This window comes from Haliotis rubra, unplaced genomic scaffold (assembly GCF_003918875.1).
Source record: "Haliotis rubra isolate DU_JTF1 unplaced genomic scaffold, ASM391887v1 Scf67, whole genome shotgun sequence".
NCBI classification, from domain to species: Eukaryota; Metazoa; Mollusca; class Gastropoda; order Lepetellida; family Haliotidae; genus Haliotis; species Haliotis rubra.
In genome coordinates this window covers 1,823,421-1,848,500 of record NW_025767379.1, presented here as the reverse complement: position 1 = coordinate 1,848,500, position 25,080 = coordinate 1,823,421, and the positions used below count along the sequence as shown (strand labels likewise).

Below are 25,080 nucleotides of genomic sequence, written 5' to 3'. Positions count from 1 at the left end.
CGTACGTCACACGAGTGTCGTATCGCGTTGACCTGTGTCATAACGACTTGATCTGAGATTATAACGATTTGATTGGATAACCGATGACCTCTCAGTTAGGTCACATTCTGACGTAACTATTTTTTCATTCTTAACAAACACGTGAATTTATTCATTCTACAACTTAAATGCATTGTGGGAATGTAAATATTGCGAACGTTGCCGTGTGGCTGTTTAATTGTGAGTTGAACTGAGACATTATATCCGTTGGAAAACATAAACGCAGGAGGCTGTACGAGGCGATGACAACTGACATGCATCGTGACGTCGGTTACCAAGGCAGTGACGTCATTACAGTGTGACGTCATGCAAATATTGTACTACAGTACAAAACTCTTCCACAACCTCTTTATGAAACGGGTTTGGTTTGAAGCCAAAAAATAACAAAAATACGCTATTTTGTCAATTTAATGCATGTAAGAAGTGGGTAATAAATAAAATACCACACTCGGTCTCATTACATACAAATTATACGAAACTCGTGACCTCCCTATGTTATCTGACCTCGCTTTCGCTCGGTCAGATACCATAGGAAGGACACTTGTTTCGTATAATTCGTATGTAATGAGACCGAGAGTGTAGTATTGTCTATATATACTAACAAAAAGAAGTAAATTTTCAATTTTAAAGTATTTAATAGTTCATATAATGATCCATATAATACATAAACATTGAAAATTGGTGTGGTTTGTATGTGTACGTGTGTGTGCGAGAGAAAGAGAGAACATGTGTGTCTGTTGATGACTGAATGTTCACGTTTGAATCTGCTGATGTATGTAAGAGTAGGTGTGTGTGTGAGCTGATGTTAGGGGTGTGTGTGTGTGAGCTGATGTTGGGTGTGTGTGTGTGTGTGTGTGAGCTGTGTGTGTGTGTGTGTGAGCTGAGTGTGTGAGCTGATGTTAGGTGTGTGTGTGATATTAGTGTGAGCTGATGTTAGGTGTGTGTGTGAGCTGATGTTAGGTGTGTGTGTGCTGAGCTGATGTTAGGTGTGTGTGTGTGTGAGAGAGAGAGTGAGCTGATGTTATGTGTGTGTGTGTGTGTGTGTGTGTGAGCTGATGTGATGTTATGTGTGTGTGAGCTGATGTTAGGTGTGTGTGTGTGTGTGATGTTGTGTGAGCTGATGTTAGGTGTGTGTGTATATGTGAGTCTTGCGGTCAATGTGTTCATGAGTTGTGTGAATGTATGTGTTTGTGTAGTGTGTGAGTTGATGTTAGTAATGTGAGTGTGAGCATGTCCATGTGTGTGTGTGGAAGTGAGGTGTGAGCATGTGAGTGTGTGAGCATGCATGAGTGAAATGTGTGTGCACACATGTGTGTTGATGATTGAGTGTTGATGTGTTTGAGTCAGTTGATGTGTGTAGAAGTAGATGTGTGTGAGCTGGGGGGTGTGTGTTGATGTGTTTGAGTCAGTTGATGTATGTAGAAGTAGATGTGTGTGAGCTGGGAGGGGTGTGTGTTGATGTGTTTGAGTCAGTTGATGTATGTAGAAGTAGATGTGTGTGAGCTGGGAGGGTGTGTGTTGATGTGTTTGAGTCAGTTGATGTATGTAGAAGTAGATGTGTGTGTGTGAGTGTGTGTTCATGTGTGGCATGTTGATGTGTGTGTGATGTGTGTGAGCTGTGTGTGTGTTGATGTGTTTGAGTCAGTTGATGTGTGTAGAAGTAGATGTGTGTGAGCTGTGAGGAGGGTGTGTGTTGATGTGTTTGAGTCAGTTGATGTATGTAGAAGTAGATGTGTGTGAGCTGATGTGAGGGTGTGTGTTGATGTGTTTTGAGTCAGTTGATGTATGTAGAAGTAGATGTATGTATGAGGTGTGAGGGGTGTGTGTGTTGATGTGTTTGAGTCAGTTGATGTATGTAGAAGTAGATGTGTGTGAGCTGGGAGGTGTGTGTGTTGATGTGTTTGAGTCAGTTGATGTATGTAGAAGTAGATGTGTGTGAGCTGTGTGTGGGGTGTGTGTTGATGTGTGTTTGTGAGTCAGCTGATGTGTATGTGATGTGTAGGTGTGTGTGTGATGTGATGTGAGTGTTGGTGTGTGTGAGGTGTGTGTTGATGTGTGTTGATGTGTGTGTTGATGTGTGTAAGAGATGTGTGTTGTGTTGCTGGGAGAGGTGTGTGTTGATGTGTTTGAGTGTGTGTTGATGTTAGGTGTAGTTGTGTGTGTAGAAGTAGATGTGTGTGTGAGCTGTGAGTGTGTGTGTGTTGATGTGTTTGAGTCAGTTGAGCTGATGTATGTAGAAGTAGATGTGTGTGTGCTGCTGATGTGTGTTGATGTGTGTTTGAGTCAGTTGATGTATGTAGAATGATGTAGATGTGTGTGAGCTGGGAGTGTGTGTGTGTTGATGTGTTTGAGTCAGTTGATGTATGTAGAAGTAGATGTGTGTGAGCTGGAGGGTGTGTGTTGATGTGTTTGAGTCAGTTGATGTATGTAGAAGTAGATGTGTATGTGTGTGTGAGGGTGTGTGTTGATGTGTTTGAGTCAGTTGATGTATGTAGAAGTAGATGTGTGTGAGCTGGGAGGGTGTGTGTTGATGTGTTTGGAGTCAGTTGATGTATGTAGAAGTAGATGTGTGTGAGCTGTGAGGGGTGTGTTGATGTGTTTGGAGTCAGTTGATGTATGTAGAAAGTAGATGTGTGTGAGCTGCTGAGAGGGGTGTGTGTTGATGTGTTTAGAGTCAGTTGATGTATGTAGAAGTAGATGTATGTGAGGTGGGAGGGGTGTGTGTTGATGTGTTTTGAGTCAGTTGATGTATGTAGAAGTAGATGTGTGTGAGCTGGGAGGGGTGTGTGTTGATGTGTTTGAGTCAGTTGATGTATGTAGAAGTAGATGTGTGTGAGCTGGGAGGGTGTGTGTTGATGTGTTTGAGTCAGTTGATGTATGTAGAAGTAGATGTGTGAGCTGGGGAGGGTGTGTGTTGATGTGTTTGAGTCAGTTGATGTATGTGAAGAAGTAGATGTGTGTGAGCTTGGGAGGGTGTGTGTTGATGTGTTTTGAGTCAGTTGATGTATGTAGAAGTAGATGTGTGTGTGAGTGTGTGAGGGGGTGTGTGTTGATGTGTTTGAGTCAGTTGATGTGTGTAGAAGTAGATGTGTGTGAGCTGGGAGGGTGTGTGTTGATGTGTTTGAGTCAGTTGATGTATGTAGAAGTAGATGTGTGTGAGCTGGGAGGGTGTGTGTTGATGTGTTTGAGTCAGTTGATGTATGTAGAAGTAGATGTGTGTGAGCTGGGAGGGGTGTGTGTTGATGTGTTTGAGTCAGTTGATGTATGTAGAAGTAGATGTGCGTGAGCTGGGAGGGGTGTGTGTTTCTGTGTGAGAATGTGGTCAGTTCATGCATGTATGAGTTAATGTTAATGATACTATTACATTAATCATATTAATATTAACATCACACATCGGGGTAATATTTCAGCATTATCACAGCATCGGATACACCGAATGCGCTTCTCACATTACACATACGTGGGGATCAAAACCTGGGTCTTTGGTGAGAACAACAGAACACTTTAACCACTGGGCTATCCCACCAGCCCATGTCAAGGCAGTACATAGCAAATATCACATAATTAAGCAATGATCCTTGCATCGGATGTTTTGAATGAATAATTTCTCAATTCAACATATACAAGCTGCTTCATGTTACCAGCAGACATAAAACACGGCATGCTTCACCGGACACACAACATTGTTATTGTGATTGTTTGATCATGTCAATTACATAGAGTTGGGATATAAACAAAATAAACTGAATAAGAGATCATATAAACAAACAATTTCTTTCCCTGTTATCTATGAAAAGGTGACACCTGAAAGCAGCTGACCATGTTTACCACATTATAAGGTCATGTGACGGTTGTTCCTTGCCGATACAAGATAAGCTCTTCCTTCCTCGTACAGGGAACATTTCAAAGACTAGATAATACATCCCTAATCAGTTAGTTTAAACAACAGCTGTCTTACCAGTATTTCTATAACCTATACTACAGAGTGAGTGAGTGGTTCATTCATAATTCAGCATAACAACTATAACAAGAAAAAATTGTGTCCAGGGACACGGATGCCCCCGCTGACATTCATAAGACATATATAGATCAATAATTGAACAAAATTCACGAACAAGTTCAATAAACATCTATGCAACTATGACATGCACACCTTTCAAGTCTCAATGAAACACATGTATAAGCTTAATCAATTCTGTTGAGCAGTTTTTGTGGAGAAGGGGATAGACTTAATCCCCTATTTCACTATCATCAGAGAGAAATTCAGGAAAATTTATCTAAGTTCAAAATTCTCTAAACATACAAAAAATTATAAAATCTGAAAACAAAATATGAGATGCACACCTTTAGAGTCTCTAAAAAGACATATGTAAGCTAAATGAGTTTTGTGTAGTGGTTTTGAGGAGAAGTGGATAAAAAGTACACCCCTGTTGTATGGAATGAACAAAATGAATAGAGCTAATTCAAGTTCAAACATCTGTAGAAGTGACAAAATTAAGAAATTGGATGAACAAGGTATGAGACGCACACCTTTAGAGTCCCAATGAAACACACATAGAAGGCCAATTCTGTTGAGCAGCTTTTGTGGAGAAGTTGATAGACTTCATCCCCTATAACACTATATTCAGAGAGAAATTCAACAAAATTTATCTAAGTTCAAACGGCATTAAAATTGGAAAAATAAATAAAATACAAAATCAAAATATGAGATGCACGCCTTTAGACTCCCTATAAAGCACATGTGTAATCTAAATGAATTCCATAAAGTAGTTTTTGAGGAGAAGTGGATAACGTACACCCCCTGTTGGATGGAACGAACACTGGCTGAATAGAACGAGATTCAACTAAGTTCAAACATCTGTAAAAGTGACAAAATTAAGAAATTGCATAAAAACATTATGAAATGCACACCTTTAGAGTCCCTACAAAAGACATGTAGAAGTTCATTCAATTCTGTTGAGCAGTTTTTGTGGAGAAGTGGATAGACTTCATCCCCTATTACACTATCATCATAGAGAAATTCAGTTCAAATGTCTCTAAACTTACCAAAAAAAACAACAATAAAATAAAAAAACAAAATATGAGATGCACACCATTAGAGTCCCAAGAAAGCCCATGTATAAGTTCATTGAATTCCACAGAGCGGTTATGGTGGAGAAGTGGATAGAATACATTCCCTGTTTCATATGGACGGACGGACACCGAGGGTAACCCTATATGCCCCTGCCATATATGGCGGGGGCATAAAAATATGCTATAATGACCTTTCTGATTTTGATATGGTCCCTATCCCAATCAGCTAGTTTAAACAACAGCTGTCTAACCAGTATTTCTCTAACCTGTACTAGAGTGAGTGAGTGGTTCATTCATAATTCAGCAAAACAACTAAAATGACTTTTCTGAATTTGATACAGTCCCTATCCCAATCAGCTAGTTTAAAAAATAGCTGTCCAACCAGTATTTGTCTAACCTATACTACAGAGTGAGTGAGTGGTTCATTCATATCAGCAAAACAACTAATATGAATTTTCTGAATTTGATACGGTCCCTACCCTACATTATCTGGGATGATAATGTGGAAACATGCTCAACCTGCGACCTGAACTCCACCTTGGATCAGTCATGCAAATGTTCACAACAATATCAAAAGTACTCACCATATATTTTTTTCAGTTCCAATGAGCTTTTTCGAGAGCCCAAACTTTTTGGATGACATGTTCTGTGGAGAAAGAGAGTAGAGTAAAAGCCGTGTGTGAGTGTGCGGCCAATGTGTGACAACAACAGGTTGACACGAGGAGCTGTGTGTATATATAACCCTGCAGTACCGTGTATGCCTGCATAAACTCCCACCTGTTTCATCACTAACAAACCATAGTTTACCTTGCATTCGTATTCACAAGGCATTGGAAAATGATTCTAATGAACTAATGATAATATCTTAAATCAAATTTAAAATGCACATATTTAACAATAAAGTTAAATCTACTGAAGTCTGCTAGATGGTTGGTTTGTTGTTTAATGCCACACTCAGCAATATTCCAGCTATATGGCGGCGGTGAAAGAGTCTGCTAGAATACCTTGTTCCAGTGCCCCAACCAATCTACTTCAGTCTGTTAGAATACCTTGTTCCAGTGCCCCAACCAATCTACTTCAGTCTGTTAGAATACCTTGTTCTAGTGCCCCAACCAATCTACTTCAGTCTGTTAGAATACCTTGTTCCAGTGCCCCAACCAATCTACTTCAGTCTGTTAGAATACCTTGTTCCAGTGCCCCAACCAATCTACTTCAGTCTGTTAGAATACCTTGTTCCAGTGCCCCAACCAATCTACTTCAGTCTGTTAGAATACCTTGTTCCAGTGCCCCAACCTGTCTACTTCAGTCTGTTAGAATACCTTGTTCCAGTGCCCCAACCTGTCTACTTCAGTCTGTTAGAATACCTTGTTCCAGTGCCCCAACCTGTCTACTTCAGTCTGTTAGAATACCTTGTTCCAGTGCCCAGTCTGTTAGAAACCTGTCTACTTCAGTCTGTTAGAATACCTTGTTCCAGTGCCCCAACCTGTCTACTTCAGTCTGTTAGAATACCTTGTTCCAGTGCCCCAACCTGTCTACTTCAGTCTGTTAGAATACCTTGTTCCAGTGCCCCAACCAATCTACTTCAGTCTGTTAGAATACCTTGTTCCAGTGCCCCAACCAATCTACTTCAGTCTGTTAGAATACCTTGTTCCAGTGCCCCAACCAATCTACTTCAGTCTGTTAGAATACCTTGTTCTTAGTGCCCCAACCAATCTACTTCAGTCTGTTAGAATACCTTGTTCCAGTGCCCCAACCGATCTACTTCAGTCTGTTAGAATACCTTGTTCCAGTGCCCCAACCGATCTACTTCAGTCTGTTAGAATACCTTGTTCCAGTGCCCCAACCAATCTACTTCAGTCTGTTAGAATACCTTGTTCCAGTGCCCCAACCAATCTACTTCAGTCTGTTAGAATACCTTGTTCATCTACTTCAGTCTGCTAGAATACCTTGTTCCAGTGAATCTACTTCAGTCTGTTAGAATACCTTGTTCCAGTGCCCCAACCGATCTACTTCAGTCTGTTAGAATACCTTGTTCCAGTGCCCCAACCAATCTACTTCAGTCTGCTAGAATACCTTGTTCCAGTGCCCCAACCAATCTACTTCAGTCTGTTGAAGGAACATGACTACATGCACAAACTTAACATGTTTGATTGTTTGTTTGTTGTTTTACACCAGCATATAATACAGGCAGTCTGTAAATAAAACAGTCTGACCCAAACAATCCAGTGATTGACATCATAAGAATCAGTCGTCACAACTGGGATATGTCATGGATCAATTAACATGATTAAGTTAGCGACTCTGGCCACCCGATCCTGTCAGTTGCCTGTTATAGCAAGCCATGGGTACAATGTGTGAAGCCCATTTATGGTGTCTCCAGCTGTGCTATTGCTGGAATATTGCTAAAAGTGGCATAAAACTATACGCACTCACTCTTATAGCAAGCAGGTGTAGCTGAAGACCCATCTTAACCCAGATCTTCATTGGTTTGCTACCATGTACATAACATAAAACAATCCACTCAAGTCTGTGAAAAGAAGGCTACCATTTACACGAAACGAAACAATCTACTAAAATCTTCCAAAGGGCTGTGACAATGTGCACAAATGTAACTACCAAAGTCGGATGTGTCAGGATCTTTGTATTGTCGACACAAAGAAACAATTCACGCAAAGGAAACAAAACAAAGAGGCACTTCACAGATACTCCACAGCTGCCTCAAGACATATTACAGGTAAATCACAAGTGAGTTTGCAATTGTACAGTTAGATTACAAAGAACTGGGCAAGACATATTACAGTAAGATATTATTAGTTCACAGCAGTGTCAGAAAATGTAACAGTAACATTAAGTCAACTACATACATGTCTGATCAAACAAAGCCATGTCAGCAATTACACCACAACTGTGTTACAGCCAAATCAGCAACATAGCAGTTACACCACAGCCAAGTCATCAACATAACAGTTACACCACAGCCAAGTCAGCACTATAACAGTTACACCACAGCCAAGTCAGCAACATTAACAGTTATACCACAGCCAAGTCTGCAATATAACAGTTACACCACAGCCAAGTCAGCAATACAACAGTTATACCACAGCCAAGTCAGCAATACAACAGTTATACCACAGCCAAGTCAGCAACATAATAGTTATACCACAGCCAAGTCAGCAACATAACAGTTACACCACAGCCAAGTCAGCAATATAATAGTTATACCACAGCCAAATCAGCAACATAACTGGAACACCACAACCAAGTCAGCAGTATAACAGTTATACCACAGCCAAGTCTGCAATACAACAGTTACACCACAGCAAAGTCAGCAATACAACAAATACAACAGTTATACCACAGCCAAGTCAGCAATACAACAGTTATACCACAGCCAAGTCAGCAATATAACAGTCACACCACAGCCAAGTCATCAACATAACAGTTACACCACAGCCAAGTCATCAACATAACAGTTACACCACAGCCAAGTCGGCAATGTCACAGTTACATCACAGCCAAGTCAGCAACGTTACAGTTACACCACAGCCAAGTCAGCACTATAACAGTTATACCACAGCCAAGTCAGCAACATAACAGTTATACCACAGCCAAGTCAGCACTATAACAGTTATACCACAGCCAAGTCAGCAACATAACAGTTATACCACAGCCAAGTCTGCACTATAACAGTTACATCACAGCCAAGTCATCAACGTAACAGTTACACCACAGCCAAGTCAGCACTATAACAGTTATACCACAGCCAAGTCAGCAACAAAACAGTTATACCACAGCCAAGTCAGCAATGTAACAGTTATACCACAGCCAAGTCAGCAATAGAACAGTTACACCACAGCCAAGTCAGCAACATAACAGTTATACCACAGCCAAGTCAGCACTATAACAGTTATACCACAGCCAAGTCAGCAACATAACAGTTATACCACAGCCAAATCAGCAATATAACAGTAACACCAATGCTAGTCAGCAATGTAACACTTCCATCACAAGTCTTGTCAGCAACATAACAGTTATACCACAGCCAAATCAGCAATATAACAGTAACACCAATGCTAGTCAGCAATGTAACACTTCCATAACAAGTCTTGTCAGCAACATAACAGTTATACCACAGCCAAATCAGCAATATAACAGTAACACCAATGCTAGTCAGCAATGTAACACTTCCATCATAAGTCTAGTCAGCAACATAACCTTTAGTCATCACAGTAAGTGGAACATATTACAGCCATATCACCCCAGTTGGATCTGTTTTGTGCCAGCTTGTTTACTGTGGTATGTACAGCACATACAGAGTGTGATCATGACTTGACACATCTAGCTGGTAGTTATACATAAACACACCTCACATGATGGTCATTACTGACCTGTACATACGATATCATCACAGCCAACAGCTGACCGCTTCATGGAAGGATTACATTTTGGATGTGTGAGCTTAGGTGATAGTACATACAGGTCTGATACAATGCAAAAATAGATGTGCATCAGTAACTTCTGTATGTTGTTTTAGTAATATTTCGGCAATAATACGACAGGGGACACCGAAAACGGGTTGAACACATTGTACCCAAGCGGGGAATCGAACCCTGGTCTTCAGTGTCAATGAATGCTTTAACCACTCAGCTACCCAACTGTCCCTATCAAGATTATAACATCAGTGACAGTGTTCTTGTCTGATTCCAACTAGTTCTTTCCAGATCCATCATGGTATTGTATAACTGAAGTATAACACACCCTCACTCACTGACCTGAAACATTAACTGTGTCATATCTCAGGGTCTACAAATCCATATATCCCTGGGAGTACTAGATCACATATTATTAGATCACATATTGATGAGAGTGATGCCTGGTTATAACTGCCTTATTGTCTGCAAGTGATCGAGTGAGTACTTTGGTTAGAAACATGGTTTGGGTGACCCAGGATTTGAACCCAGTGAGTGAGTGAGTTTAGTTCACACCACAACACATTGTACCCATGTGGGGAATAGAACCCGGGTCTTCGGTGTGACGAGTGAACACTCTAACCACAAGGCTACCCCACCACCCTCTTGAACCCAGGTTCACAGGTTCCTGGAAGCCAATTCTTGGCTGGAATGGCCTCCAAGTAACAATTTAACTGCCAACTTTACAAATCAGCAAAATGTGTACGTACAATGTAATCTGTCAGAACTGGAATGCCTACCATATGTAGGTCATGACTTTACTACCACCAAGTAGTATCTACCTAATCTGAGCTTATTCACTGTAGATTTCAGAGAAATTGTTTGACAAAAAGACAACTGATAATGTAATTTACCTTATCTCTCTTTAACAAATATTGCAGCGATCTCACCAGAAATGGGACTCACACATTGTACCCATGTAAGGAATCAAACCCAGGTCTTCGACATGACGAGCAAACGCTTTAACCACTAGGCTACCCCACCACCCCATTTACCGTCTCTAATCTGGCTTAACTTTTGAAATAAATCTGTACCAGGCTATTCTCTTCAATAGACAATGTCTTTACATTTAAAAAGGTAAGTGCCGAGAATGGCTTTGACAAAGCTACAATAAAGTTTTGGTGACAGAAAAGCACACACCAATCTCTCCTTACTCCAGAGTCACATGCATCACTGACATCCACTCTGTAACGTGATGGTTACATGACAACTAAACATTAGAAACAGAAATCTTTTACACATATTTTTAATCTGTACTGCCAGATTCCGCTGCTAACCAAAACATATGTCACTCTCTCGTATGATGTCCACAAACACCCATACACACAATTACAAAGCACGAAGAAGTATGTTATGAATAATCTAGACTACAGGTAAGCAAAAAGTGAAGTGAAAATGTAAATGCAAAAAAAAGTAACACAATGGTACTATATTCTCCACACAACTTACTTTGCAGATTAAAAGACTTGTAACTGGTGCATGTTTTATAAGTCTGACCTCTGATAGCCCCGCTGACCAATGCACTGGTCTGACCACTCTAGTCAGGCTCCTAAACATCTCACTGCAAGCTGGAGCAGAAACATTGAAGCAGGTGACTTAAGCCAAAACACAAACAACAAATAAAAAGTCACTGACAATTTTAAGATTGAGTCCACTTAGCTTGGGATTCTAAATTCACCTCTGTCTTGGCAAAGTACAAATGACAACAGAATGTCACTAACTATTTCAAGATTGAATGCACTTACTTGACTTAGCCAGGCATTTCAGAAAAAATATTTTCTGTCCTGGAAAAATACAAATGACATGCTAATGTTGGTGAATATTTCAAACATGTGTAGACTCAGCAGTGATTAATAACCAGGACCAATCAGTTTCACAACTACATCATGTCATGCTTTTAATAACATGTTCCAACTAAAGTCATCAATAACCCCTGCAATGGTAAATAGTTTTCTTGAAAACATCAGCTAGTTATATAATGACTTCTTGTCAAATGTTATGGTATTTGTTGATTAATTTTCTTCTACAACAAAAGAACTATAAAAACATAATTACTGACAAACCTCATTATTTCTGCACAATATTTTCAATCTTCATTTCCTATGTATTCAATTAAGGTACTGGTTTTAGACCTAACAATTTTTGTAATATACTTTACTTCGTGTTTTCGTTGTTTTGCCTTAGCTTGAGAGTAGCGGGAGAGTGATGACAGGCTTAATGTGTGTTCATGATGGGTGTAATGGCTTTGCATATGAGTACAGGGATTGGGAAAGGCAGGGGCCATGGGCCATTTTGCACATTAGAATAAAAATTAGCCCATTAAAATTTTGAAGTTGACCATTGATACAAGGGCAGTGGCCCATTCTAAATTCAGAAAATGGCTAAAAATCCTGAAAATGGCCCATTGTCAAAGTTCTGTATCCCAATCCCTGTGAGTATTATCACACATACTGTTTTACAGCAAATTTTGCCAGCCCAGCCCAGCCCAGCCCAGCCCAGCCCCAGCCCCAGCCCCAGCCCCAGCCAAGGAGAAAGATAAATATGAAGCTAAAGAGCAGTACCACAGTTTCCACACTAAGTCAAAGTTGTTGGCATACAAACTCCAAAATCGTATTTTTTTATAAATCCCAAACAATGAGAAAAAGTCTATAGTTCACCACTAAACCTACCTATGCGTAAGATCTGCTCCATAATGGTGAGCACTACCACAGTTTCCAGCCATGTCAAAGTTGTTACCAAAGAAACTCACAAAATATATTTTGAAAAAGTCCCTAAGGTGAAGAAATATTGTACGGTTTTCAAGGTGTACTCCAGACAGCTGCTGCATTATGAATATCAGGAGACTCATTAACAGATCCAAAAAGCTTTTAGATTATTTTCAACGTAGTTTATTTTTGATAGCACAAGCTGCATTGAGTAAAATACACAAAACAAAATCACTTTGTACAGAAGTTGTATTCCTGTTTTATATGTGGGGAATATGTTGGCTAGTCTTTGATGTCATAAAACAACATTAAAAAATATGGATCTAAGGAGTGATTAAATCGAAGGGGGAATTGACGGGTTTTATGTCTTCTGCTACGGTATCTGAAGTATTTAACTGAGAACATTAGAGTTACGACAAAGCCTAGTTGACTGTCATGCTTACTGGTCATGCAGAGATAAATTATATAACAAGTACCAGAATACTCAGTGCTTAAAGAATATGACAATAAAACCTTAAAAGCAGATAAATATATTCTATTCAATTTTGATGTCTCTTATCTTTCCATGACACACAAACCTGATTCTCATGTTAGGAGAAGCAATGACTCAGCATATCCCCCTTCTTTCAGATTTTATTACCACCTATAAATTCTTATCATTAAAACAGAAGTGGTTGCAATGTGAAAAGAACGACGTATATCAGTGCTCCAGATAAGGGTCGTATCGGCATATGTACGGATAAAAGATATGCACAATACGGTAGCAAATAATTTAGAAATCGTAGCAGGTACGCACCACAGCAATAGTGTACGGTCTTAGGATCATTTACAGACGTATTTATCTGAAGAAAAATAATGGTTTATTGTTTATTGACCTGTTAACACAAGACTATCAATGCTGTGGTGCATATATACTCATGCCAATAATGGTTGTAACCCCTTCAATTTTTTTATTGGAGAGGGGTGTGGGGTGTGGGTGTGGGGTTGGGGTGGGGAGGGGGTGACAACCATTATTGGCATGAGTATATGAAACTAAACAATAATGTACTCTAAGGTTTTCCAGTACTCCTGTAGTAAAAAAATATGGAGTACTTACTCCTGATGTTGAAAACTTATCTGGAGCCCTGGTCTCTAAAATACCACACAATAACGTGTTTGACTGAGTTGTATGCAGAGTAACTGCAAAGTATTTTCTTCTTAAACGTATGTATATTTGTTATTCTATAAACTGAAGTTTATTGTAAAAGAACAAAATTGCTATAGTGAGTGAGTGAGTTTAGTTTTACGCTGCTTTTAGCAATATAAATACCGAACATAAATGGGCTTCACACATTGTACCCATGTGGGGAATCGAACGTGGGTCTTCAGCGTGACAAGTGAATGCTTTAACCACTAGGCTACCCCACCGCCCCCCAAATTGCAATACAAAGTGATACTTACACCTGCGTAACATTGATTCGTGGCTATAAGGGAAGTGAGGCGAAAATCATATTTTAAATGCATGATTTCATTTTGTATACTCACTGATTAATTATTCACTGATACAGCAAATTGAAAATGCCTAAAATTCCACTCGTGAATGAAGCCATTCGCAATCATCACCCATTTGTGTGCCCACAAAATGCGATGTCACATTTTTTCGTGGATTACGTAGTCGGTTACTTTATACCACTATGTACGACAGAACCATTGCAGTAAGTATTGACACCTAGGAAAGCAGACGGCAAGATGTGAGAAGGTTGGTGCTAATGGTATCTTTTTCACTTGACATTTTGTAAAACTAACATTTGGTATTGGTGGCATTAGTGATCTTGAGCTATTTATCTCAGTGCTGAACAATCAGATTTAGTCTACTTACGTGTAATGCAGAGGTTCGGAACATTTTTTGTCAGTGAAGCGTGGCATTGTATGTACACCAAAAGAACCGCTTTGTGACGTCAGTCAAGCCATAATTTACAAGATAGCATGATAATTACCGCAATCCAGTGGACCACGAATCAAGGTTATCCACAAATTTAGGTTAAGGTTCTGTAATGGTTATAAATATGAACAAATGTGTAAGGAATACAAATATATCCAAAATACATGTCACTTATGGTTGATGTTTCATAGAAAAAGGAACAAGTGTAAGTCAATCATTAAAATAAGTTAAGTGGAGATAACTCTGTAATGTGTCTTTCTGAAAGAGTGAGTGAGTGAGTGAGTTTAGTTTTACGCTGCACTCTCTTTCTGAAAGAAGCAAATAAATTCAGTCAGTAAGCACATTTAGTGAGACCCTTTGTATAATGTGTAATAAATGACCCACAGGCCACCATAAGAAACACATGCAAGGGTTAAGCATTCCTCATTCAGCAACATTGTCTGGACTGTCCAAATTACAAGTTTTCTTCTGAAAGAAACTAGTTCATATGATATTATTGTTAATCCTTTAATAGTCCTTTGCTATAACTCCTGTAATAGTTCATTAACAAGTTGATTATGACCACTCTTATACACACTTCTTGTATTCTGAATATAAGGGTTACACTCTTCACCAGTGTCGGAGTCACTCTCATCATCAAATCACTCAGACTCTTTATTTCGTAGATGATGGCCTGTAAAGCCTAGAGTGCAATTACATAAATACTTGTAGATCAAACATTGTGGTTTGTTATACAAGCACAAGGTTTGCATTACGGACATCAAACATTTTAGTTACATAGTTTGCTAGATTTTTTAAATTAGTATTATTATGGCTGGACAGTTATTGAATGAGTTTTTGTTTAGATGGAAACTTATGGTAATATAGTGGTATATACTTATCTCTTACATGTGTGTATATAATTATCATCATCAAATGGTATGCGATCATTCTAATCTATATTCATTAGGGCTGCTTTGAATCCAGAATGAGGCAAATATGATACATATCACTAACACGAATATTGGTTAAAGAATACAATTACAAGTCCGCAGTTAATGTATTATTCAGTATATTCAGTGAAACAATAACAAAATACATTATTTGACCTGATTTACCATCACAAGGACCAGTGGCCATGTTATTGTCCAACTAAATATATAAGAGTGTTGACTGATGCTGATTGGCATAGATAATTTCCATTTCATTTCATCTCGATTTGATAAATCACACTAACATTTAAATAGAAAACACTCCTTTTTCAACAATTCCGAAATTTTCTAGTGATCACGAATAACTAATTGAATTTATGATCAAGGGATACAGCTTGACTCGCCAAATACGAAAATGACTCGTAGCAAATATCCATGAAACTGACAAGCTTTATACATGTGGCATTGAGTTGCAAAAAGCGTTTGACACGTTTTCTCTCTCACGCATACAAACATACACACAAAAGAAATTAATAAATCAAATATCAGAATCAATGGCAGACCCTACCGTGAACATCACTATTATAGATTAAAACTACAGTTTTCTATATATTAGACTGAAAGTTCAACATATTTCCAGCATAACACAGGAGGAGAAAATGAACCAAAGTAATTGAAATATGTCGGTCAATTCACATAAATGAAGATGATATTTGACTAATGTGGTTGTTAAGTTCCATGCATTATGTGTACAATCTCTTGACAATAGCAAGCTGACATGAAATATGAACATTCAGATCACTGTGGAGAATGAGGTGTCTGACTGCTACACTTTGCCTGTGTGATAGTAGTGGTCCAATTAATTGAAATAATCGAAGATTGGTCGTAGTGACTAAACGACCAAGCAATCGATCACAATTTCTCATAATCGAACACAAACAATTCTGGAACACTTGTTTTCATTAACAATATTTTTCACAAGGTTGGTTTTGTCTGTTACATTTCGTAAGCACTACAAGCTCGTTTCAAGTCACAAGTCCTAACATACTAGTCATCCTTTAAAGATGTGAAATTGTGCCAAAAAAACTACTTGCTTTTTACCTTATTTTTATGTGCATTAACAAATTTCATAAATGATGCTAACCAATTATTTTTGATGATTGATCGGTGGTAATGAACCAATCATCAATTATGAGATTTGAACCAATTCCCAACACTACTGTGTGATGATGACTTTCAAGTCCCAGTACTATTTGAATAATAGTTTTCCTCACTAAAAGTAACCATGTTCATCATCTTATGGGTCCCGATCCAGAATGTAACATTACGACTTGTTGCAACTATAATTTATCTTAGACTTACAAATGTCGAGCGCTACGAACACTTTGTGGATCAGGATCACGGCTACAGAACTGATGAAAGTGCGAAGAGAAAATTCTAACCACTTCTTCTTTGGATTTTCTACAGTAAACAGCAGGGATGCCACGATACATCGATACACCGATGCATCGATACTTTTTCTAAGACGATACAATTATCGATACATTAAAAACTGTATCGATATTTAGTTTTGAAAGTTTCGGTTGAAATATGTTTATGTATCGTTTACATTTTGCAATTGTATCATGTTTTTTTATGCTATGAGTTATAAATGATTATTTTTCATGCACAAAGATGGGAAATTAGAACTTTTTAATCTCAGAATAAAAAATGTTGATCTTTTCATGGACAATTATAAAATATGAAATATTAATGTTGAAAATGTACTAAATTTACACAATAATGTCATGAAAATAGCTACCGTGATACGTATCGAATCGTGACATGGGTATCATGATACGTATTGATTCATGGAACTCATGTATCGTGACATCCCTAGTAAACAAAAGGCAGGTCACCATGTAAACATGTTTGCCCAACAATGTTGCCCATTGTGCAATCATTGCCTGGGTCAGTGAGGCGCCAGCACTGCATACCCAGGGAACCAGTTGGTTCAGTTTTTTTCTCTTATTATGAGAGGATTTGGGTGATACCAGCATTGTCAGGCTGACATTGCAGACAGCGAATATGACTTCTCCCAATCAGTGTTGCCTAGTCGAACCTTTCAGAGGAGACTTCAGAATTCCGCATTACCAAGAGTGTCAGAAGGGCAGTGTTCCTGGCAGCAAACCCAGGAACTCTCCCAATGTCAGTAGAGACATTGAGGTACCAATAACAGTGGGGAGTTGGACAACTTGGTACCAGGGATGCAAACGTGACATCTTGTAAGCGAGACCTGCATATTTGTTATGTTTTTCTCGAATCTTATCACTCACATTAGAGTGAAAAGGGAGCAGAAAAATCAACGGTATGAATAACTTTCTTAGTTTGACGGAAAATGACAAAGTCAGATTTGTTGACCTGAATTCAACTGTGGCTGAATACGGGCCAATTCCAAAATATTTTTATATATAGGTCCGTCTCCTATTCTCGCGGTAAACACGTTTTCTGCCGAAATTGCCGATGCGCGTCACTTAGCGGTTGTTTACATCACCGACTGGTAACTAGGAAGTGGACCAAGTCTGTGAGTGATCAAAATCTTGCAGTGTCACGAATATTGGGGAGTTTATACCAACTTGGACATATCATTACTTTTTCCCGCCCTTTCTGGCAGGATTGCTCTTACATACACTCAATAACGTTAATTCCTGGTAATACCGCGAGAATGGGAGAAGCCTCGTTTCGTCAATAGCGGATGGCATTGTTTATCACTGGGCTCACGAGTGGTAATTCACCTGATGGATCTGGCAGCTGATAGATGTAGATGTTAGAGGAGAAGGCCCTTCATTTAAAAACAACAAGCATGAATACGATAAGAATTGTTTGTGTTACTTTTTCAGCCGATATCCGTAAGTACCGCGAGAATAGGAAAGGCCTTCTTAAAGGTCACATAAACCCTAGGGGGTAAAAATACATAAATTACTAACTGGCATCGTTATAAATGAAACCCCGTCATTAAAACTACTCATTTCGACCTTTTATTGACTTAAATCGACCTTTTTGACAACAGTGCACAATTCTCACCCGCGAACGAAATTTCAACCAATCAGAGCGGCGCGACTCTGTGACGTCATATGAGGAATAGCTTTGAGGGCCGATGCAGAATTCATCTACATTTTAGGGGGTAAATTATCTTGTTTACAGGCTTGTATAAACCTGAAATCGTGACAATTGTTGTGGAAAATGAAAGCTATATGTTCTCACAATCTACTGTCATTTAATTTTGTCCCCTGCTTTGCCTAGTTTCGAGTTACAACTTGTTTTCATAGACGATTCTGTCACAATTGATTGGTGTCGTTAGGCCCTATTTGTATAATGACTGATCCAAATTGATCCCATTTCTGTGTTTTTTTTACCTCGATATTTAATCATGTCATGTAAAAATCTGTTTGTATTCTCAAAACAGTGTCGGCCCATAAGTTTTCACATGCAATACAGCAATTAATACTCCCTTGTTGTAACCCGTGTTAGGTGGTATAAACCTACACATGTTATTTGTCATCATTCACTTGATGGTCAGTTAATGAATTTATAACAGGTATAATTAGTGGTAACACACTTTGATTACCCGACAAAGGTTCCCATTTGGCATTTCTTGTGTCTGGAGTAAATATTCAACATTATAAACATCAATCAAAGGATTAACCGATAACACGCTGATTGATTAATTACTTTTATCTTACACAGCGGAATTGTCAAAAGGTAGTGTTTATGTATGTAGATTTACTAATCTATACTGAATACACTCTGCGCGGTCGGGTGTCTGCGTGAAAACAACGCCCTTCTTTCAAAGGATTAACCGGCAATACATTGATTGATTGCCCATTATTGGCTAACTAAATTACTGTTTTTAATGAAAGGGACATTATGCAATTAGTTGCCAGGTGTGCTATCTTGGGTGACCAATGAGACTATACACCAATACCTGAAAAGATTTATCACTTTTTCGTATATTAAACTGTTAAAAGACACATCATTTGGAACAGTTTTGTGGATATTGATGGATACATTCCTCAAACAAGGTAATGGCCTGATATTGTTCCTATAACTTTAATCTGTTTTAATTTTAATATTTGCATTTTGTTTTTATTCATTTGTCGTAGCATTCAACAGAATCATTGTTTTCGCCGTGAAGTGTGATGAGACAGACAACATACACTAGGGTGTGTGTGCGAATTATGATTTACATTGGCAAACTATAAAATGTCTAGATATTACAGTTCTGTTATAAATTCACTATAAGTATCAGCAGATCGTCAGCTTTTATTTAGTTTCAAAATGCATAAAAGTATGATAATAAACTAATTAGGATTATAAGACCAAATATAAAGACGCACATTGACTAGTACCTACATACTGTTGAGTGGACATTAACCATGTGAATGTAGCAAGAAATTTATCGGGAAGTATTGTGACTTCGACCCCCCCACCTCGCTTCCGTGGAAGAAATCGTTATGTTATAAGCTGTGTCATGCAAAATCCTTTTGGTTATGATTCCAATACATATTTAACATTTGAGTAGAAAGTAGTTTTGATTTTCTAACTTGATGAAAACAAACTATAATCTCATTAATTCTAACAGACTTTTACGATTTTCAAAATGGCGGCGCCCTATCGGGAACATCCGCCAGTCTGTGGATAAATGCTATTTAGGTTTTGTTTTCACCGAAGTTATAAAATCAAAACTACTTTCTACTGGTAGTAAAATATGTATTTTATTGATGGCCAATAGGATTTTGCATGACATAGCATATAACATAACAATTTCTCTCCTGGCAGCGAGGTGGGTGTCAATATAATACTACTTACAATATTATTGTTACTCGACCACAACCTCACTTCGAGGAAGAAATCGTTATGTTACAAGTTGTGTTATGGAAAATCTTTATGGTCATCAATCATATACATATTTTACTACAACTAGTAAGTAGTTTTGATTCTTTAACTTCCGTGAAGCGATCTGAACACAAGTAAGATATCGTTTCAGGCTTCCACAACGCCGCGCAAGACTCACAAACATAACCCATTTAGCACTAACTGCGGGTCCTATGGAAATCTGTGCATGGTGACACCATCACCCGACCCCTAGGAGCAATGGACGACAAAGCAACGATTCGGCATGTCGTCGTTCATGTCGAGAAATCATCAAAATGATGAGCGTGCTACACACTTTCTATACAACTAACTGAAAATCGTTCCTCATATGACGCCACTGCAGTGCTCTGGCGACAGAGTTACGTAACCTGTCTGCGGTTTCGTTGGCGGGCGAGAGGGAAGCAGGCGACTTTTTGGCCACTTTTAATCGCTCGGTATTAATTAACCACAAGTTTTTAAAGAATAAATTTGGTGTTCCGCATAAGACTAACCACAAATCTTTCATATGTAATGGTTAAAAGAGTAACAAAAAACAAAGTTTAGTGGTTCTTTAATTATCATTTTCCATGATGCACTGTACATAATGTGGGTCATACCTAGTCTAGCATATAACTAGACGACTTTGCACTATACCAAGGTGTGCTCGACCTTGGCTGGAATACGAGTTTATTCATATGAACTAGGTCATACCATGGATGGACCCCTGAGTCAAAACCACAAGCATGGTTATATATACATTGTATATACTTTGGTTTTATTTCATTTTATTTTAAGGGTATTTTTTCTATATTTAACACGAGGATAAGCGAAAACACAGTTGACAACGTTTGTGCCTAGGCCAGCCAACTACCGAACTGGCAACGAGCCAGTCGTCACAGACACTGCACAAAACTAACTGCATCAAAAACTAAATCAAGCGGATTGTTCCCAGAAGCGTGTTGTCATCGAAAACTGGCGAAACGTCTGATACAGACACAACACATTACGACTGCCAGACCAGAGTGACATTCTATATGAAATGCAGAGCCCGAAATACGCTTTAAAAGTGATGCCTAATATAACAGTCTTCATAATGCAAGTGTTGACACAAAGAGGTATTTGGTTATGGAGAAAATATACCTACTTCCAAATTCCAAATATGCAGAACCACTACACCGACTTTACTGGTTTGACAGCCCCACAGCGCTTGCGCTCCACGCCTCACCGTGCTCCTTGATGGAGTAGGGGAAGCAGGATACCAGTTCTACAGCAAGACAGGCAGAACTAGTTATTGTGGACGTCTGCGGAGCGACTATTTTCAGATACACTAGACAGGCACCTCAGGCCGCATAGGGAGTTTACAAATAAGTTGGGTTTTTTTTATCGTTACTCATTAATGGTCAGACTGTATGGCGTCGGTCAAGAATGAAATACTCTGGACCAGATAATCCAGTGTATCTACCTGCTCAAAAGGGATACAGTAACATGTACTGTCAACAAAGTCAGCGACTCTGATCACCCTGTCCCGCAGTCACCACAAGTATAAGGTTTCTCATATGGTGAACACCCATACAACTATTCAGCGTCCGGAAGCGTCCGGAAACGTCCCCGAGTGCCCGGAAACGCCCGGAAGGTCTTACCAGACTTTCGGGAGTTTAAACAATACACTTTGAACAGTTAAGGCTGTTTTTTCTCAGTTTGGTATGGTCACGACAGATCTCGTTAATGGTGCGTAAATTTATGTAACAGGGTACAGATCTATGTACCAACAGTGACAGTGTTCCTTTATATTCTGGAAAGAATAATTATCATAGATCAGTTTTTACTAAATAGATTTGCCCATTAAACTTTTACCCTGGTAACATTTGTTCCGAATGGAACTTTGGAACTGATCATAGTTGACAATATTAAACAACGGAACGACACACCGCCGAAGTCACGGGACACGACCAGAGGATCCATTTTGTCACCTGCTATGACCAGAATAGGTTGGTAGGGACAAACTCGGACCTGCAGCGTGTTCCCAGTTTCGTCACTTCTTACAACGAGCGTTGTAAACGGGAGACGGTGATTTCGTAGGCTGAACCAGTTCGTAGACGCGGTGGATTTGTAGCCCAGACTGGTTCGTAGACGGTGATTTCGTAGACGTGCATAAATAATTGAATCATAGTATTTTGTAAACATATTAAGTATGATAATCACTTGGATTCTGTATAACGAAGTTGTTATGCTTTGTGCCCTTTCGTCATCTGGGGCCAAGCCGTGGATGCATCCAGGGTATAGTAGAGAGTGATCGTAACGTATACCCTGAAGATTATCGAGGATGAGGCGATGCTGCCACTTATCGCAGCTGTCGCACTGGATGGCATGATGTCTAGGACGCACTTCTTTCACACATGTAACGCATAGAGCCATGGCTGATGCTGAATGACTTCTTTTATCTTTCTTGAGGTTTATATACCATAAGTGTTTGTACAGGTAAACTTTGTCGGCGGATCAGACAAAATTAGTCTACTCATCATAATTTCCCGACAACAAGAAAATAATGAAATTGTTTTCACTGTCGGTTGTGGGTGGATTAACAGGTTTCACTGCTCAATCCGCCACCGGATTTCCACGTCTACGAACCAGTCTGATGTACGAATTCACCTACAGTCTTGGGGACATATTACATCCCCGGTCCCCCAAAAGAGATGGGTCGTTGGGGGTAGCCTAGTTGTTAAAGCATTCACTCATCACGCCGAAGACCCAGGTTCGATTCCCCACATGGGGTACAATGTGTGGAGCCATTTCTGGTGTCCCCTGCCGTGATATATCTGTCATGTTGCTGAGAGCGGCGTAAAACCAAATTCACTCACCCAAAAGAGGTGACGAATAATTTGGTGAAGCAAAGGGTCTATGTAAATATATTAGAGCCGCTTCAATCAGTTTACTACATAGAATAACCCCTTGCTTTAAATACCTTACTATGAATTTGCACAGTCGAAGCAGATCAATTATTTTATGAGGGTTATTGATTTTGAAAATGATGTCAATAACCATGAATGAAGAAGGGTAACCCTTCTAATCTTACATTATTGATAGATATCTGAACTTTTAGGGTATATTCTCAGTTACATACGGATTTGCAGGCCTGTCATTATGAGCCTGCTATGAAAAGGTTTGGTGGGTGAGTATGGTTTTACGCCGCTTTTAGCAATATTCCAGCAGTATCACGGCGGGAGACACCAGAAACGGACTTCACACATTGTACCCATGTGGGGAATCGAACCCGGGTCTTCAGCGTGACGAGCAGACGCTTTAACCATTAGGCTACCACCGCCCCTATGAATGTGAAAAGTAAATATTACGCAAAGGGAAAGATTTCACCATAGAGAATCGTATTTATCAATTAATTAATAGATGTTTATAGTTTAAAGTTTTCACGTTTGTTGTATATATGCTGTAAGGTGAGATTGTTGTATATCTACACCGATTATACTGTAACATCTAGTTGATGTTTGTAAGTGGCAACATTGTAAATTGTTTGGGTTTTTTCGGAAATAACGCAAACCTTTTTGTGCTGACCCGGTGGGATCTGGTGGTACTTTCACTGACTTGGTTGACACATGTCATCGTATATCAGTTGCAGAGATAGATGCTCATGCTCTTGATCACTGGATTGTCTGGTCCAGACTCGATTATTTACAGGCCGCCGCCATACAGCTGGAATATTGCTGTGTGCGGCGTAAAACTGAAGTCACCCACTCACTTTTGTCGCCGGTAGTCAGAACAAACGCCATTTAACTATATACATCCAAATATAAATATGTCGTGCTCACTCCCACACGGTCATAGTTATTATTCACAACATCACGATATTACATTGCAATATACTTAACTCATATACTTAACAAAATAATTACAAGGTGCGTTATTTGTTACAATACATGTAACTATTTTATCTTTTAACCAAAGCATTTACTGGTGACAGCATTCTCTTCCCACAGGGGTTACTTGTCATATCTTCCTAGGAAGATAATGACAAGTAACCTCTGTGGGAAAAGAATGTGGTGACAGAAGCTTAGGACATAAAACAACAACAACATGTATGTCATGCCCAACTGTATGTGAAATTAGTGAAATTATCACGACACACAACGAATGTTTTTCTCAGCGGATGAATATGCCAAAAAGGAGTTAACAGGTTGTACACATTTGGTTCACCTGGCAATGGAATACATGTATCACTACGCGCGATGTCAACTTTGATGCATTTATTTCTTAAAAGGGACACAGTAATGTTAAAATGATAAATATAATTAATCACTCATGTTTTTAAAAGGGGAAATATCAACCTGGACCCGTTAAGCTGTAGTTCGCAAAATTATCTACTCGGCAAATACCTATTAACTATGACTCAGTTGATATAACAAAAGAAACATTCGAGATGAATCCTCTCTATACATGTATATAAGTATCTGCATGCAGGCATAGCGATATAATACACGCACCTATTTATGGCATTGATACACAACAGATACTACCATACATTGTGGGTAACTTCACCAAGTGTTGATGTCTACTTGACATACTTCGTTTGGTGTGGGTTTTTCAGTTTTCGGCGGTGCTCCGTCTTCTAACCGCTTCAACAAACCGCTGTAACAGGCTGTTAACGTGAAATCCATTTGCTTCGTTTTGAAATTAATGCATAAAAAAACTATCAACGTATATTTGTATTTAATTCAATTTTCTAAAGTACGAATGTAGGTTATGTTTTCTATGAAGCGTTGTGATTTGCAAAACTTGAAACAAATTCCGATCGCATGTGCATGACCTTCACCTCTCCGTTTGGTGACTGCATCTTAATGTGTATCATATCATAACACCTTGCTGTAGTATGCTTCCCATCTAACCGACACAGTTACCGACAAGCAGCATAAAGTACGCAGTGTGAGTCACCATTACACTAATTAATTTTATGGTGTTTGCTTTCAAAATACGCAGGAATAATATTACACGTACTGTCACAACATTGTGCATACACAATAGTAAACAAATGCAGCCATTTCAGTTTGTATACCTGTATT

General features: G+C 39.0%; 1 protein-coding gene across 1 annotated transcript in view; it reads right to left on the bottom strand.

Annotated features, from left to right (window-relative positions):
- The window catches only part of LOC124257692 (kynurenine aminotransferase-like), a 34,241-nt gene extending 12,975 nt beyond the window's left edge, over positions 1-21,266 (bottom strand). The window contains 3 exon segments of the mRNA XM_046691826.1: positions 5,697-5,758; positions 11,031-11,149; positions 21,156-21,266. Of these exon segments, the coding sequence (XP_046547782.1) occupies positions 5,697-5,758; positions 11,031-11,138 (170 nt within the window). The 5' untranslated portion in view covers positions 11,139-11,149; positions 21,156-21,266.
- Positions 21,267-25,080: the final 3,814 nt, after the last annotated feature.